The sequence below is a fragment of the Capra hircus genome, chromosome 28 (genome assembly GCF_001704415.2).
Source record: "Capra hircus breed San Clemente chromosome 28, ASM170441v1, whole genome shotgun sequence".
NCBI classification, from domain to species: domain Eukaryota; kingdom Metazoa; phylum Chordata; class Mammalia; order Artiodactyla; family Bovidae; genus Capra; species Capra hircus.
Window position 1 is genome coordinate 42911683 of NC_030835.1, and position 16867 is coordinate 42928549.

The 16867-nt window shown below is 49.3% G+C and overlaps 1 protein-coding gene and 1 non-coding gene across 2 annotated transcripts in view; both read right to left on the bottom strand.

The window, feature by feature from the left end:
* The window catches only part of GALNT2 (polypeptide N-acetylgalactosaminyltransferase 2), a 182113-nt gene that overhangs the window by 10047 nt on the left and 155199 nt on the right, over positions 1-16867 (bottom strand). The window contains exons 9-14 of the mRNA XM_018042312.1: positions 16380-16467; positions 15234-15337; positions 11205-11331; positions 2634-2726; positions 2093-2176; positions 402-528 (exon numbers count right to left, since the gene is read on the bottom strand). Of these exons, the coding sequence (XP_017897801.1) occupies positions 402-528; positions 2093-2176; positions 2634-2726; positions 11205-11331; positions 15234-15337; positions 16380-16467 (623 nt within the window). The remainder of the gene's footprint in view (positions 1-401; positions 529-2092; positions 2177-2633; positions 2727-11204; positions 11332-15233; positions 15338-16379; positions 16468-16867) is intronic.
* Positions 13403-13475, bottom strand: TRNAE-UUC. Its single transcript has one exon. It is a non-coding gene; the product is annotated as a tRNA-Glu (tRNA).

Sequence of the window (16867 nt, forward strand, 5' to 3'; positions counted from 1 at the left end):
TAGGCCACAGCTGGGCCTGTCAAGTCCTCACTCACCTTCCTCCTTTCCCACGAGGACAGAGCTGTGAGTGTTCACATATAAGCTGTTATCATCTAATGGGCAGCCCTAGCAGCTGTGGGTAAGCACCTGCACACACAGACCTGGGCAGGCACAGATGCAGACAGCTGCCCTGGGATGAGCACACGGCCCAGGGTGTCAGTGCAGAGAGGAGGATGGGGGGAGGGGAGACCCAGGTCGCCCGCCCTGCGCACCAGAGCCCGCCCAAGGCTGACCACAGCTCCAGGAGGACATCCCCTCTGGCCCTGAGGCCAGCTGTGAGCGGGTGGCCATCTCAGGAGGAGGGTGGTGAAAGGAAGTGTGGCCTCAGGCCCCTCACCTTCCCCGGCGCCCCATGCACGTACCTGGTTGCCCCCAGCATTGTGACACTCATAAACTCCAACAACACCATCAGCGAAGTGGCCCAAAGTGTCCAGGCAGTTGGTTCCCTGCTGCAAGGCCCCAAAAGCTATATCCTGATGGTCAGGAACCCTGGAATCAAGGAGACAGTCACTCACTGCACTCAGGGTTGCTGGCTCCCTGTCTGCCCAGCCCTGTGCTCAGAGCCCTCAGAAGGGAGCCAGGCAGTGAGAGAGCAAGGGCCCCCTCAGGTCAGGCGCCCCCAGCTGCACCCTGAGACGGCGTGGCTTCAAGATTCTCAATCCCTGACGCTACAGGGAGAATTTTAGGTTGAAGCAGTCTTTTTGTTTTGTACCAGAGAAATTTTTCTGGAAAGAAAATGCTCCTTTTCTCTTTAGTGTTACTTGTTCAAAGTCACTTAGAAAAGCAGTTAATGTGGTCAGATCCTGCTGCTTGGAACTTTCCAGTAGACTGAGGACTAACCTTTACTTAAGAGAGGGGAGAACACAGGTGGGTCAGCCACGTGTCCTCGTGCAAACAGAGCAAGAGAGCACAGTGGCGGGGCGGCCGGCTGCAGGGTCAGAGCTGGCCCCGGGCCTGCCTTGGCTGCGCACCAGCCTTGCGCGCTGCTGTGTGCCCTCCTCCTCAGTGGGGTTGCTTCAGGGGCCACAGAGCAGCCCTCAGCGTGGCTGGGCCCACAGGCTCATGCAGGGAAGGCAGAGTGTGTCGCTGATGCAGCACAAATATCAGGCTGGTGCCCCCCTTGCTGGGCACGGTCAGGGCAGACGATCTACCCATGGCTGTGGTGTGAATGCTTTACACATGTGATCCCACGTGGCACAGGGCCCATGGTCACCCCAAATCACCAGGGATCTCGGGTCAAAACTGCTGTAACGTCACCGCATCTGGTCACACAGGCCAGTGACTGACACTAAAGCGCCAGGAGGGGCTATGGTCCACTGCTGTGAGCCCCTGGTCTGCGGAGGGAGAGGCAACGGCTGGGACGTTACACTGCCGCCGGCCTGCCCAGAGCGGGCAGGGAGGGGACTTCTGTTCTTCCCCTTCCCGGGGGGTGTGGGAAACACGGCAGAGGGACCCCAAGAGCGCGGTAAGTGGACAGCAGCAGAGAGGCCGTGTGGCCTCAGACGAAGCTCTGTGGCCAGGGCTCTGAGAGCCCCTTAGCACAGAAGGGGATGGTGGTGACTCTGCAGTCACAGCCTCTGTGTGCAGACACATTACCTGCTGTGAAATGCACTGGGAAAAGTCAGAGAAAGGAATGCGCCCCACTGAGGCAAGCCCTGTCTGCTGACTCCTCTAAGAAGATGAAGTCCAGAGCAGCCTGAAGCCCACAGACCCACAGGCCTCCTGCTGTGCCTCAGGATGCGAGTGGGCAGGCATCAAAACAACAGGCCAGTGTGGTTATCTGAGCCTCTGCTGGGCGCTCTCCCCTGCTGGCCAAGCCTTGGTCTCCGTCCCTACACAACTGCAGGGGGCAAAGGGGCCTCAAGGGGGAGTCCCAGGCAGGGGGAGCCTGCGGGCTGGGGACAAGGGCACCCCCTTGGGGAGCCTGAGGACAGCGGCCAACTCCTGGCCTCTCCCCCTAACATGACCTTCCTTCCACCTCCAGGCCCTGCACCCGGTGGGAGCTGGCTGCCTCCGAGTCCTTCTGAAGCAGAACCCGGCCCCAGGGCCTCACCTTAGCTCTGGGTAGACATTTTCCAGGTACCATTTGAAAGGCTTGCAGTTAAGTTTCTTCCTGAGCTCCAGTCGGCTCTGAATACTGGAGAAAGAGACAAGATTCTTTAAGATAAATTTAAAAAACAGATGGGCTCTACATCAAACCTGGAAATCTGCCGATGAGAAAAAGAGCTGGGGCAGGCAGTGGGGACTGGAGCAGCCACACTGCTTTTAGACTCCTCTGTCCCCCTGTGCTTCCCGAGAGGGCCCTCGCTGCCCTTGAGCGGAGTCCCCTCTTTGACACCTGGTCGGCTTACGGCACGCACGCACGCACGCACACACACACGCACACACGCACACAAACGCACTCACACACACGCACACACACACGCACGTGCACGCACGCACACACACACGCACACACGCACGCACACACACGTGCACACACGCACGCACGCACACACGCACATGCACGCACACACACACACGCACGCACACACGCACACGCACACACACGATCCCAAGAAGCCAAATAGCGAGAGGCCATGGGCCACACTCACTTCCCATAGGGGACGTTTCTGGCGGAAGGCACGGCTGCGTAGTAGAAGTTCTTGTACTCGTCCATCCAGACCTCTGCTGCCCGGCGGGTGTTACTAGGAACGAAACAAGTCTCCTTGAGCCGTGAGCTGCCTTCTTCCCATCGGCGCTGCTTGGCCTGCACTGAGCAAGCGCTGCGGAGGCTTCAGGGTCAGGCTTCTGGGGGGCTGGCGGCCTGACAGGGGCCCACATGGATCAGGGAGCAGGCTGTCCCCCACCCCAGGTGCCTTCAGGTGGCTGGCATTCAGCAGGTATCACTGAACAACAAATACAACCTCCTCATCTCTCTTTGAACACAGATTGTCAAAGAGCAAAAGTCAAAGTTAGAATGACTGCACAGGGAGCTATTTTAAAACACGGACGTGGCTGTACCACCAAGAAGGGCTGAAGAGAATCACTCTCAGTAACTCTTGTTGTGTAGCCCAGAAGGCTGGTGTCCGGGAGCAAAAACAAGAATCCTTGACCTCCTCTCTCTGGCCTTTCTCATCATGCCTGTGATGGAGAGCTATGACCAAACAGCTCTGGGAAAGGTGAGAGCAAGTCACAGTTACTATTAAATTACTTCGGGCAGAGCTGAGCTGAGAGCACCCTGTTTGGACCAGAAATAGTGAGGGAGAGTAGTATATGCCCCACATTTGGGGTTCCTACTCTCCTGTGCAGAACAGGCTTCTCTAGAAGGCCAGAAGACCCCACACTGACATCTCACAATCACGGAGAGAAACAACCTATGATCAATAAGGCCAGTGGGACAAGCTACCTTGGAATGTAAGATATGTACTAAAGGCCGCCACATGCCCGGCACCAGCATCTTCTCCTGCCAGCGTTCTCCTTAGAGCATCTGCGGAGTAGCACTAAGGCAGTGAGCGTCTCTGCCTCAGTATCCCTGGACTCTGCTCCAAAGCACACTCACATTTTGGGCTGAGAGCCAGTTCTCTTTCAGAACCCATATAAAGGCATTCCATGCTTCTAAGATAGATACATTAGGGAGACAATATTCATATTCTACAAGAATAGGTATTGTTCCCCTATTAGAAAGGTCTTTTTAAAATGGAAAGTGAAAGAAAGGGAAAGTTGCTCAGTCATGTCTGACTCTTACGGACCCCATGGCCTATACAGTCCATGGAATTCTCCAGGCAAGAATACTGGAGTGGGTAGCCTTTCCCTTCTGCAGGGGAGCTTCCCAACCCAGGGATCAAACTCAGGTCTCCACATTACAGGCAGATTCTTTACCAGTTGAGCCACAAGGGAAGGCCATGAATACTGGAGTGGGTAGCCTATCCCTTCTCCAGGGGATCTTCCAGACCCAGGAATCGAACCGGGGTCTCCTATACTGCAGATGGATTCTTTGCCAACTGAGCAATAAGTGGGGAGCCTTCAAATCATCTGAGTTACAATTAATAAAATAATTTGTTTGGGGCCTATATCCTTCTTGGCACCTCTTCTGTCAGGTCCATACCATTTCTGTCCTTTATTGAGCCCATCTTTGCATGAAAAGTTCCCTTGGTATCTCTAATTGTCTTGAAGAGATCTCTCTAGTCTTTCCCATTCTATTGTTTTCCTCTATTTCTTTGCATTGATTGCGGAGGAAGGCTTTCTTCTCTCTCCTTGCTATTCTTTGGAACTCTGCATTCAAATGGGTATATCTTTCCTTTTCTCCTTTGCTTTTCGCTTCCCTTCTTTTCACAGCTATTTGTAAGACCTCCTCAGGCAGCCATTTTGCTTTTTTGCATTTCTTTTTCTTGGGGATGGTCTTGATCCCTGTCTCCTGTACCATGTCACGAACCTCTGTCCATAGTTTATCAGGCACTCTGTGTATCAGATGCAGTCCCTTAAATCTATCTGTCACTTCCACTGTATAATCATAAGGGATTTGATTTAGGTCATACCTGAATGGTCTAGTGGTTTTCCCTACTTTCTTCAATTTAAGTCTGAATTTGGTAATAAGGAGTTCATGATCTGAGTCACAGTCAGCTGCTGGTCTTGTTTTTGCTGACTGTATAGAGCTTCTCCATCTTTGGCCGCAAAGAATAGAATCAATCTGATTTCGGTGTTAACCGTCTGGTAATATCCATGTGTGTAGAGTCTTCTCTTGTGTTGCTGGAAGAGGCTGTTTGTTATGACCAGTGAGTTCTCTTGGCAAAACTTTATTAGCCTTTGCCCTGCTTCATTCTGCATTCCAAGGCCAAATTTACCTGTTACTCCAGGTGTTTCTTGACTTCCTACTTTTGCATTCCAGTCCCCTATAATGAAAAGGACATCTTATTCCAGTGTTAGTTCTAGAAGGTCTTATAGGTCTTCACAGAACTGTCAACTTCAGCTCCTTCAGCATCACTGGTCGGGACATAGACTTGGATTATCGTGATATTGAATGGTTTGCCCTGGAAACGAATGTAGATCATTCTGTCCTTTTTGAGATTACATCCAAATACTGCATTTCAGACTCTTTGCTGCCTATGATGGCTATTCCATTTCTTCTAAGGGATTCTTGCCCACAGTAGTAGATATAATGGTCATCTGAGTTAAATTCACACATTCCAGTCCATTCCTAGAATGTTGATGTTCACTCTTGCCATCTCCTGTTTGGCAAGAATACACAGATGTACAAAAACGATCTTCACAACCCAGTGAATCACGATGGTGTGATCACTCACCTAGAGCTAGACATCCTGGAATGCGAAGTGAAGTGGCCCTTAGGAAGCATCACTATGAACAAAGCTAGTGGAGCTGATGGAATTCCAGTTGACCTATTTGAAATCCTAAAAGATGATGCTGTGAAAGTGCTGCATTTAATATGTCAGCAAATTTGGAAAACTCAGTCGTGGCCACAGGACTGGAAAAGGTCAGTTTTCATTCCAATCCCAAAGAAAGGCAATGCCAAAAAATGTTCAAACTACCGCACAATTGCACTCATCTCACACACTAGTAAAGTTATACTCAAAATTCTCCAAACCAGGCTTCAGCAATACTTGAACCGTGAACTTCCAGATGTTTAAGCTGGTTTTCGAAAAGGCAGAGGAACCAAAGATCAAATTGCCAACATCCGCTGGATCATCAAAAAAGCAAGAGAGTTCCAAAAAAACATTTATTTCTGCTTTATTGACTATGCCAAAGCCTTTAAATGCGTGGATCACAATAAATAGTGGAAAATTCTGAAAGAGATGGGAATACCAGACCACCTGACTTGCCTCTTGAGAAAACCATATGCAGATCAGAAAGCAACAGTTAGAACTGGACATGGAACAACACACTGGTTCCAAATAGGAAAAGGAGTACATCAAGGCTGTATACTGTCACCCTGCTTATTTAACTTACATGCAAAGTACATCATGAGAAACGTTGGCTGGAAGAAGCACAAGCTGGAATCAAGATTGCTGGGAGAAATATCAATAATCTCAAGATACACAGATGACACCACCCTTATGGCAGGAAGTGAAGAACTAAAGAGCCTCTTGAAGAAAGTGAAAGAGGAGAGTGAAAAAGTTGGCTTAAAGCTCAACATTCAGAAAACTAAGATCATGGCATCTGGTCCCATGACTTCATGGCAGATAGATGGGGAAACAGTGGAATCAGTGGCTGACTTTATTTTGGGGGCTCCAAAATCACAGCAGATGGTGACTGCAGCCATGAAATTAAAAGACGCTTACTCCTTGGAAGGAAAGTTATGACCAACCTAGACAGCATATTAAAAAGCAGAGACATTACTTTGCCAACAAAGGTCTGTCTAGTCAAGGCTATGGTTTTTCCAGTGGCCTTGTATGGATGCGAGAGTTGGACTATAAAGAAAGCTGAGTACCAGAGAATTGATGTTTTTGAAATGTGATGTTGGAAAAGACTCTGGAGAGTCCCTTGGACTGCAAGGAGATCCAACCAGTCCATCCTAAAGAAAATCAGTCCTGAATATTCACTGGAAGGACTGATGCTGAAGCTGAAACTCCAATACTTAGGCCACCTGATGTGAAGAGCTGACTCATTTGAAAAGACCCTGATGCTGGGAAAGATTGAGGGCAGGAAGAGAAGGGGATGACAGAGGATGAGATATGAGATGGCATCACTGACTCAATGGACATGAGTTTGGGTGGGCTCCAGGAGTTGGTGATGGACAGACAGGCGTGGCGTGCTGCAGTTCATGCGGTCAGAAAGAGTCGGACACGACTGAGCAACTGAACTGAACTGATCCTTCATAGCAAGTGATATATGTGTCTAGATGGATCGTTGTTTAGAAGACCCTGTAAGAGGCAGAGAAGATAATTCAAATGTACCTGTCCTCTGATCTAGCAGTTCCCACATCTAGAAATTTACCTCAAGAAAATAACCAACCAGGAATGAAAACATGCTTAATTTAGCACTGCTTACAATGGCAGAATGAACAGAAACTATAGAACCATCAGTAGTAAAGTGGTCAAACACATGGGCTCTCTGAGGCCACAAAAGATACAGGTGTACGTTTCACATGGTGCCACGGGAAGACGTCCCGACTTGACGGATGAAGATACAGTAGTAGCAGAAAAGCACCTTTCTGTGTGAGCGGGAGAAGAGTGGTGAGGAGGGGAGTGGGGGAGAGCAAGACTGAAGGATGTTCTCACCAAATTAAAAGATTTTAGGAAGTGCAATCATACAGCAGTTGCAAATCACCTAAAAGTCATTAGTGTTAAGTCATTTCTCAGCTCTTAAATGCGAAGCCCCCTTTTCTGCCTACTTAATAAAAAAAGGTACGTAGGTAGCCTCAAAGAATGAGCCTCATGTGCTGCTCAACGCTAGTTTAAATTCACTGACGCAAATATTTCTCAGGCGCCTATATGGCAAGCAGCCTTCTAGGAGCTGTAGGCACAGGGCACCTTGCCTTTGCTCCCCTCCCTGCCCAGCCTTGGTGCAGGTAAAGTAGTTCTGCCAGGAAGCAGGCAGGAGAGAGACGATGGGACTGGCCAGTCACACACACTACACAGGAAAAAGTTTGGTAAGAGAGTAAGTTTAAACTGCTGCTTTCTGTGTTTAATTTAATCGTAGTTGCCCTTACCATGAACACGTCTCACCATTAGTTGCTAACAGTAAACCCAAACGTCTCCCAAGGCACCCGCCCTGCAGCCCCATGGCTGTTCTGGCCTTGGCTCCCGGCCAGGGAGCTCTAACCCACATCCACATGCTAGCACGTTAGCAACACTCTCCAGTCTCGTAAGAGGCTTTGTAAGAGGCTAACTAGAAACAAGGCTGTAAGCAAAAGAGAAGGACACGCCCAAGGGTTCTCACTCAACGGGTATCCAGGGACGTGCTTTGATGTAAGGGCTTGCAGGTGTGGCATCACCTGGCTCTCTCTAAAGCAACAGGGCACACATGTGCAGAATAAGGCAGGAACCCAGGAGCCCCCTCTGCACCCACTCCCCCATCGTCCCTGCCTGTCTGCCTCCTTCCCTTCCTCACACAGTGACCTGCACAAATGAGATGGTTCTCTACCTGCCACCGTAAACCTACTTTAGAGTCTGTATCTCAATGCCGAAATCTAGCAGCCTCAAGCACTAACTGTACTTAGAGATTTGGATAAAAAATAACATGGACTCCAGAGCCAAGTGGCCAAGACTGAATATCACTTTCCAGCTGCATGAACTTAGACAAAGGAACTGAACCATTTTGTGCCTCAGTTTCTCATACCCCTAAAGCGGAAATGGTGGTGATGGTTTAGATCGCCAAGTTGTGTCTGACTTTTATGACCCCACAGACTGTAGCCCACAAGGCTCCCCTGTCCATAGGATTTTTCCATGGCAAGAATGGCAAGAATCCATGGCAAGAATATTGGAGTGAGTTGCCATTTCCTTCTTCAAGGGATCTTCCCGACCCGGGGAATGAACCTATGTCTCCTGCATGGCAGGCAGTCTCCAACATGACAGACAGATTCTTTACCACTGAGCCACCAGGGAAGCCCAGAAATAATAATACTTAATTTATAAGGCTTTATGAGGAGTATGGGATTGGAATGAAATAGTAAAGTAATGCTTAAAGTTCTCCAAGCCAGGCTTCAGCAATACATGAAAAGTGAACTCCCTGATATTCAAGCTGGTTTTAGAAAAGGCAGAGGAACCAGAGATCAAATTGCCAACATCTGCTAGATCATCGAAAAATCAAGAGAGTTCCAGAAAAACATCTATTTGTGCTTTATTGACTATGCCAAAGCCTTTGACTGTGTGGATCACAAGAAACTGTGGAAAATTCTGAAAGAGATGGGAATACCAGACCACCTGACTTGCCTCTTGAGAAACCTGTCTGCAGGTCAGAAAGCAACAGTTAGAACTGGATATGGAACAACATACTGGTTCCAAACAGAAAAGGAGTACGTCAAGGCTGTATATTGTCACCCTGCTTATTTAACTTATATGCAGAGCACATCATGAGAAATGCTGGGCTGGAAGAAGCACAAGCTAGAATCAAGATTGCCGGGAGAATTATCAATAACCTCAGATATGCTGATAACACCACCCTTATGGCAGAAAGTGAAGAAGAACTAAAGAGCCTCTTGATGAAAGTGAAAGAGGAGAGTGAAAAAGTTGGCTTAAAGCTCAACATTCAGAAAACTAAGATCATGGCATCCAGTCCCATCACTTCATGGCAGATAGATGGGAAAACAGTGGAAACAGTAGCTGACTTTATTTTTCTGGGCTCCAAAATCACTGCAGATGGTGACTGCAGCCATGAAATTAAAAGACGCTTACTCCTTGGAAGGAAAATTATGACCAACCTAGACAGCATATTGAAAACCAGAGACATTACTTTGCCAGCAAAGGTCCATCTAGTCAAGGCTATGGTTTTTCCAGCAGCATGTATGGATGTGAGAGTTGGACTATAAAGAAAAGCTGAGCACAGAAGAATTGATGCTTTTGAACTGTGGTGTTGGAGAAGACTCTTGAGAGTCCCTTGAACTGCATGGAAATCCAACCAGTCCAACCTAAAGGAGATCAGTCTTGCGTATTCACTGGAAGGACTGATGCTGAAGCTGAAACTCCAGTACTTTGGCCACCGGATGGAAAGAGCTGACTCACTGGAGAAGACCCTGATGCTGGAAAAGACTGAGGACAGGAGGAGAAGGGAACGACAGAGGATGAGATGGTTGGATGGCATCATCGACTCGATGGACATGGGTTTGGGTGGACTCCGGGAGTTGGTGATGGACAGGGAGGCCTGGCGTGCTGCAGTTCATGGGGTCGCAAAGAGTCGGACACGACTAAGCGACTGACCTGAACTGATGAGGAGTATGTACTCCTCATACTCATACACATGGAGAGTATGTGAATATTTATAAAGCATCCAACAGCCTAGCACATATGAAACACTTTATAAATATTAGTTATTTTGGTCAAGTTCCAACTTTTAGATGGTGAAATACTTATACCCTGAATGTGACATAATAGAAGAAATTAAAGAGAACTGGACTTCAAAACTAACACATTCCACCATCCTAACTTTTAGGTGAGTCAGCCAAGAGGGGGCAGCAAGGGCCTTGCTGAAGGCCTGACGATCCATGCTGCCCCCAGTTCTGAACCACGGTCCATTTCCTCCCCATATCTCCAGCATAAGGACTCCCGGACTGTAAAATACACTGGAAAAGCTTCCCTTCTAAAGAACAGTGGGGTTTTTCCCTTTAAAAAAGCATATAAAGCGATGCCTTGTGTATTTTATTTTTTTTTTGTCTTGTGTATTTTAAAAGACTGTTTTCTGAAACCCCAGGCTTTGCTGGTAGCTATCAGGCTTTGATTTGAAGTGTTTGATCTGTCTCTACAAGAGGTTTCTGAGAAGAGTCTCACGGTGCCCTAGAGGAAAACGTACATATCACTGTTTGATTTTGTAGAGGTTGTCATGTAAGAACATACTTTTGTTTCTAACAAAGAGAAATGAAGTTTAGACAACATCCAGGAAATGATATACTTATTGGGAGAAGGCAATTTGGTCAGAAGCATTATATGATATTTGGCTTCTGGTCAAGTTTCCCTGAACATAGACTCCCTATGCTAAGAAACCTAGTTTCTGTACGATACAGGAATACTGTGCAGTCTGTACTTCACACGTGCTTTAAAATGCCACACGGAACATAAGCTGGTCATCCCCCACCTTACGCATGCCACCCTACTCTGAGGCTTCCTGTGTCTGTAGGGGCACCGCGTCAGCCAAGTGTGTGAGTGCTAGTGTGGGTGTCACCAAGGAGTCCCTGCTCGCTCTCTCCTGCTCATCAGTAAACATGCCTGCCTGGCCCCTGCCCTCTGCTGCCTGCACCATCATTTCCTCTTGGTGTCATCCTTGCCATCCTCTGGCCAGGGACGAGAAGAACCCTTCTAAAGTCCAAAACAAAGGAGTCTAGTAGCTGCTTAAAACCCACAGGGGCTCCCTGCTCCCCAATCAGACAGCACGATGCGCTGTCCTCAGTCCCTACAGCTGCCCCTGTCATTGCCGAGGGGCGGCCCCTTGCAGGACATGTTTCCACACAGCCCACGGTCAGGCCTGTGCAGGGCTGGTCAGCAGTGCTCGGGGCCCTGCTGGGCTTCTTGGCCACTTACCGGGCGAAGACAGTGCCGCTGCCTCCCGGGAAGGTGTAGGGGTGCTGCTTCCTGAACACGTGTCCCACGCGGCTGCAGGGAATGATCTCCAGGCTGCCGCCACACTGCCACACGCGGAACGAGATCTCTGAGGTGGGGAAGACATGGGTGACCGAGGGCCTGGGCTGCCCACGGGTGTGGATACCCACCCTACCTCCAGGGCCTGAGGCAATGCCAACAGGGAGGTCCCTTTCCCAGTGGGGGGAATGTCCCCTGGGGGGACATCTGACACTGGTCTCTAGACTCCAGGGCACAATCAAGGAAGTATGTGTGTGGTGGGATGCAAGTGCATATCAAATCATCCTGCTGTATACCTTAAATATATACAATTTTAAATTGTCAGTGAAACCTCAATAAAGATGGAGAAAAAAAAGATTGAATGAAATATCCTAAAGATTGAATGATGGTGTCTGCACAGCAGTGGTATTATACAGACAATATAAAGTAGTGTAGATAAAGTGAATAATTTATGCCCAACAAACTACCCACACTGGGACATTTACTATCTTAGATTTTACCACTGAGCAGAATGTCACCAAATTCCTTGTTTTCATGAAAGAAGTCTATTCCAAATTCTAAAGAAAGTAAGAGCACACTTGAAATATTTTTCAGATTTAGACTAGAAACCCTAGGACAAGAGTGACTCCCTGACCCACTGTGGACAGAAGACTCCTGGCAGCAAGCCAGGCATCCCTGTAACATCACCAACACTGTAGATGAGGCTCGGCCCAGAACTCCTCTCTGACTGGTTCTCCACAGTGGAGTATTACTATGCCTCCTAAGGATCCAAGTTAGAAAAGGCAACCAACAGTGCACAAACGTCCATGATCAAGAGGCATGAAATGCCCACATCAGTGTCTAAGAGGCAACTGTGTACACCACCTTCCTCTAAAACTCAAGTGCCCAGAGCATCCGCCTGCACCTGAGCTTCCTCCACCCGGGACAAAAACAATGTCTCCCCTTAAATCGCAAAACTTATCTCATCCCTGGGCAGCAGCAGGTGTCCAGCCAGCCGGCCAAGTCCAGTGACCAATGACGCCAGAAGGACAGCCGACTCAGCACCTGAGCAAGCAGGCGCGGGTCATGAGACATGCACACGCAGGCAGCCCAGAGCACCACGCTTGGGGGCAGCCTGGACACAGGGGGCCGGCCGGGCTCCCGTCCTGATCGCCAGCCACTCTGAGCAGGGGCGTGACCGAACTCGAGAAACAGGTTACACGGGAAAATCAAGATATGATATGATGGAGGGTTAGACTTCGTTTTTCTGAAAGGCTTCCTGAGGTTGGTGTGAAAGGGTGTTTGCTCAGCATCACTCTGCGCCCCTGACAACACGCGGGGGAGTGAGACAGAACGGCACACACAGTCACCGCTGCCAGCGCGGACGGCTCAGAGCCAAGGGCTTCCCGTGGAACTCAAGGCCTCGTGCGGCAGCAGGTGCCCAGGCTGTGGCCAAAGGCATGTGACACCCACGTGAGAGGAGGGCAGCAGGAATCTCTACGGGGGCCAGTGAGTGGAAGCCCCGAACACCTCCCTGTGTGGCAGTCTGGGGATTTTAATGACCACTTCCTTCATCATATTAGAAATGTGTGGTCATAACCACCAAGCCTACACAGTGTTGAACAAAACTTGACTAGGAGGCTCTCTGTATCTAAGGAGATAAGATTCAAAGATATAGTTGCCTATCTGGAAAATTCAAAACTGGGGGCCATGAAGACTCCCTGGCTCCTGTATGGGGAGCCTGTTAAACCAGTAAGGGAGCCATTCAGAGACCTGGTGGGAGAGTTTTAAGGCCACGAGCAACTACAGCTATGTTCAACTGATTTCACTGGGCTCCAACGAGGGATGATCGATTACTCAGGAAAACATGGTGGCTTTTTAATTAGGCAGTTTGTATCTGTATCTTGGCTCTACTATCAATAAGCTCGAGACCTCAAGCAAGACCTCAGTCCCTTCCAGAAAGCATGAAACGAGAGGACGCACTGGGGGTGGTCAGCATCCTTCCTAAGGCTGCGGGGATGGGCTGAAAAGGACAAATCCTAAGGAGTCTAACCCCCACATCTCACAGGGGCCAGAGCTAGCATTCTTTGTCCTTTTTATTTACTTAAAAAAAATTTTTTTTCTCCTTTTTTGGCCACAACGCAAGGCTTGTGGGATCTTAGTTCCCCAACCAGGGATTGAACCTGGTGCCACAGCAATGAAAGTGCTGAGTCCTAACCACTGGACCACCGGGGAATTCTCTCTGTTTCTTTTAACTGCTTTAATTAGATTTACACTGTAGGTCAGGAAATCTGGGAGCACTAGTAGATTTGGTGGGGCATCCCAAGAGGGGGTGTTTGGATTTGACTCGGGCATCCCCACTCCCTGACTCTCCTAATAGGTACCCACATCAGCCCTCAGGCTGGACAACCACTGTGGGTGTGCACGTAGCACCCAGAAAATCAAGTCTGAGCGGTGCCAAGATGAGAGAAGGACTCACTGCAAGCTCTTCCTGCTGAAACTCTGTGCCTCTTTAATCCTGATGTGAGAAGACCCTCCAGAGTGGCCGCGTCAGAGCCCGCCACGGGAGGAAGTGCCACGGTGCCAGCAGCACCCAGACCACATGACCTCAGACCTTCTTTCCCACCCACCACGCACCACCCCACCTGAGCCCCTCGAGCCCTTCCAGGGGACCTCGCACACGGCCCGGGAACTTAAACACACAAACCAAGCCGACAGGAAACCAGGTAGCAGGAGAGAGTGTCTCCCCCCCCGCTGGCCTCCGGGGGCAGTCTCCTCTGCCATTTAAATCAATACTCTTTCTACACTCTGATGCTTTGAAAGGCTGGCTGCCTCCGTCCACCTTCACCTCACAGCACACAGCGAACCCCGAGTGGTGATCCTGGCTGGCTGGGCTGCCCCAGGGGTGCCAGCAGGGCAAAGGTGACAGAATTCTCTCCAGGAGATTAACAATCCTTCTGAAGCCTTCTGTGCTCAGATTTCAATCAAGCCCTGCCTCCTTGTCAGTGTATCCTTAAAAAAATCCAAAAGGCATCTGACTCAGGTCCTTCCTCCGGGTGTAGTTACTGAATCTAAAGAAGCTTTCAAAATCTACCAAGGTGATAACCTCTCTCCACAAATGAGACATTATCACTAACATTGATATCATAAAATGAGAGAAAAATAACAGGCTTGTCTAACCTAGTTTTTTCTTTTAAACAAACAAAAAAAATCAAAGTCTCTGTTGTAAGTAAAAACTACTACAAGCGATAACAGCATCCTTCTTCGCTCCTTCTACCCAGGCGAGAAAGTAATTTGGCAGCACTCAAAGGTGAGGAGACTCAGCTCAAAAACTTCAAGTGAAACAAACAAAACCCCCTGAACAAAAGAACTAACATGACGCAAGAGTCCTTCTATATTTACGCAGTAAATATGATGCAACTACCAATAAAGACCAAACTCCATACAATGTAATTGTCCCTAATCATTGGTAAAAATGATTTGTATGCACTACAAACAAAAACAAAATAGAACCGTCCCTGCCACATGATTACAGTTCAGCCAGTCTAACAGGCTTCGCTGGGACTCATTTTCCACCCTGTGTGTCTGAAAATGAGTCTAAGAGCCTGAAGGGTTCCCCCAATTTTTGTCAGTCTGTTTTCCAAACTCCTGAATTCAGATGACATTAAAAAGTATGGAATTTCCTTCAAAGACTCTGTATCTAGCATCCTACCTTCTTAAGGAAACACATTCTAATGCCCAACCCAAGACACTTTTGAGAGTAAAAAGGGTGCTATTTATACTTTATAAGGGGACTAATTATGTCTGTTACACGGTAACTTTAATGTCTCTACAAACCTTTTCCAATTGGCACCTCGATACTACAAACTCTCACTCAATAATTTCTCCAAAACTTCCACTTTTCATTTCTACTCCTTGGTTGTCAGGAAAAGACCATGGTTTTAGCAGAATTGGAAACAGTTTGGTGTTCAAAGACACAAGGCTCATACGTACCCAGGTTTTCTCCTCCCCACACATCCATCATCATGTCATACTTCCCCAGCTCTTCAAAATAGAACTTATCCATCACGAACAACCCTCCAGCAATCATAGGGGTTCTACAGAGGCAGAGAGGGTAGACGAGAAGAGAGGTCGAAGGTCAAGGTTAGATCACCAGCATTCTAATGCCAAGGTCAAGCCTGAAAACCAGACTTCAAAACAACAGCACAGCCTGGCCCTTAGCTCAGAGCTCTAGGGGCCCCTCTCAGCTTGACCTCTGCTGGCTTCAGTGCCCTGCTCAGATGCTTCCAAGTGCGAGGGGCTGCAGGGAGCCTCCCTACGTGAGAGCAGCTGCTCGGCTGGGACGCTTGCTCGTGTGCCGCAGGCTAGCACTCGGCTTTTCTGTGCCAGGTTCCCTGGAGGATTACAAGCAGCAACAGGCTCACAGCGCCCAGTGCACGCAGGAGGCCCTCGGCGACGCTAGCCACCCTCCTTCTCATCCTCATCACAGGGCAGCTTCTTCCTCTGTGGGAGGAAGCGTCATCTTCTCGTCTCCTCTCAGCCTGGGGACAGGCCAACAGCAGAGCCCCAGCCCTGTCTCCATGGAGTCACTGTGAGAAGTCCAGGCCCCACGCTGCTGGAGCTCCCTGCTGACGGGGGACAAACGCTACAGTGTAGACACTGACAGTGTCCGCAGGGACCCCTGAGCTAGGTGTTCCCGGACAGGCATCCCCACCACGCCTGGGGACCCCACCCCGCTGGCAGTGACACAGGTGCCTCCTCTGCTTGCACAGAGGAGGGCAGGATCCGGTGAGTAAGGGGGGCTGTCTGGCAGCGGTGGGGCTCACCCTGGCTGCCCACCTCTCTGCCCAGACCCTGAGGGCAGCCTGAGACCCCATCCTGTGTGGAAAATGCTCTACATTATCAGCAAAAACGACGTGAAATTGGCAGATTTGATATACTTAAGTACAAGAAAATAAATCTCAAAGTACTTTATTCTACAAGCTGTTGGCAGAGACTCTCCCTTGAGTGAAGATGAGGGCAAGTGAGGGTGTGGCTGGAGACAAGAGCGCGACGCGGTCCCGAGGGAACATGAGGCTGGAGCCTGACGTCTCACCTGCGACCTCAGAGAAGGGAACCTGAAGGACACCTGGCACTTACTTTATGGGAGCGACGGGGTTCCCCTGCCGGGACCGTCTCTGCTCAGGGGTCATGTAGTCCCATTTGAACACCAAGTTCCAGTCAAAACCTGCGGGTCACAGAAGAGAAAAGAAACACAGGATGCTGTAGGCACGGGCTGCCTGCTGCTGGTACTTCCGTCCCTGGTCGCTTAAAGATATCTGGTATTTGGATGGATTCACTGAAAACCAAAGGAAAAACAGAGACGACGCAGAGGGAAGAGGGAGAGACTGTGGGGCAGAGTGGGACAGGGAGACCAGAGGGGTGGGCACACACTGAAATCCTTCCCCATGAGGCTTATCCAACACAGAAGCTGTGGGGCAGTTTTTCCTAAAACCAAAAAGTGTAAGTGTGAAATAAGGCAACTGGAGTCTGTGAGGTGATATCCAAGGGCTGTAAGGAGGTGAGAAAGAAGAGTGATGGATTGAAAAACCTGCCAGGCACCTCCTAACAAGGTCCCAGGGGAGGAG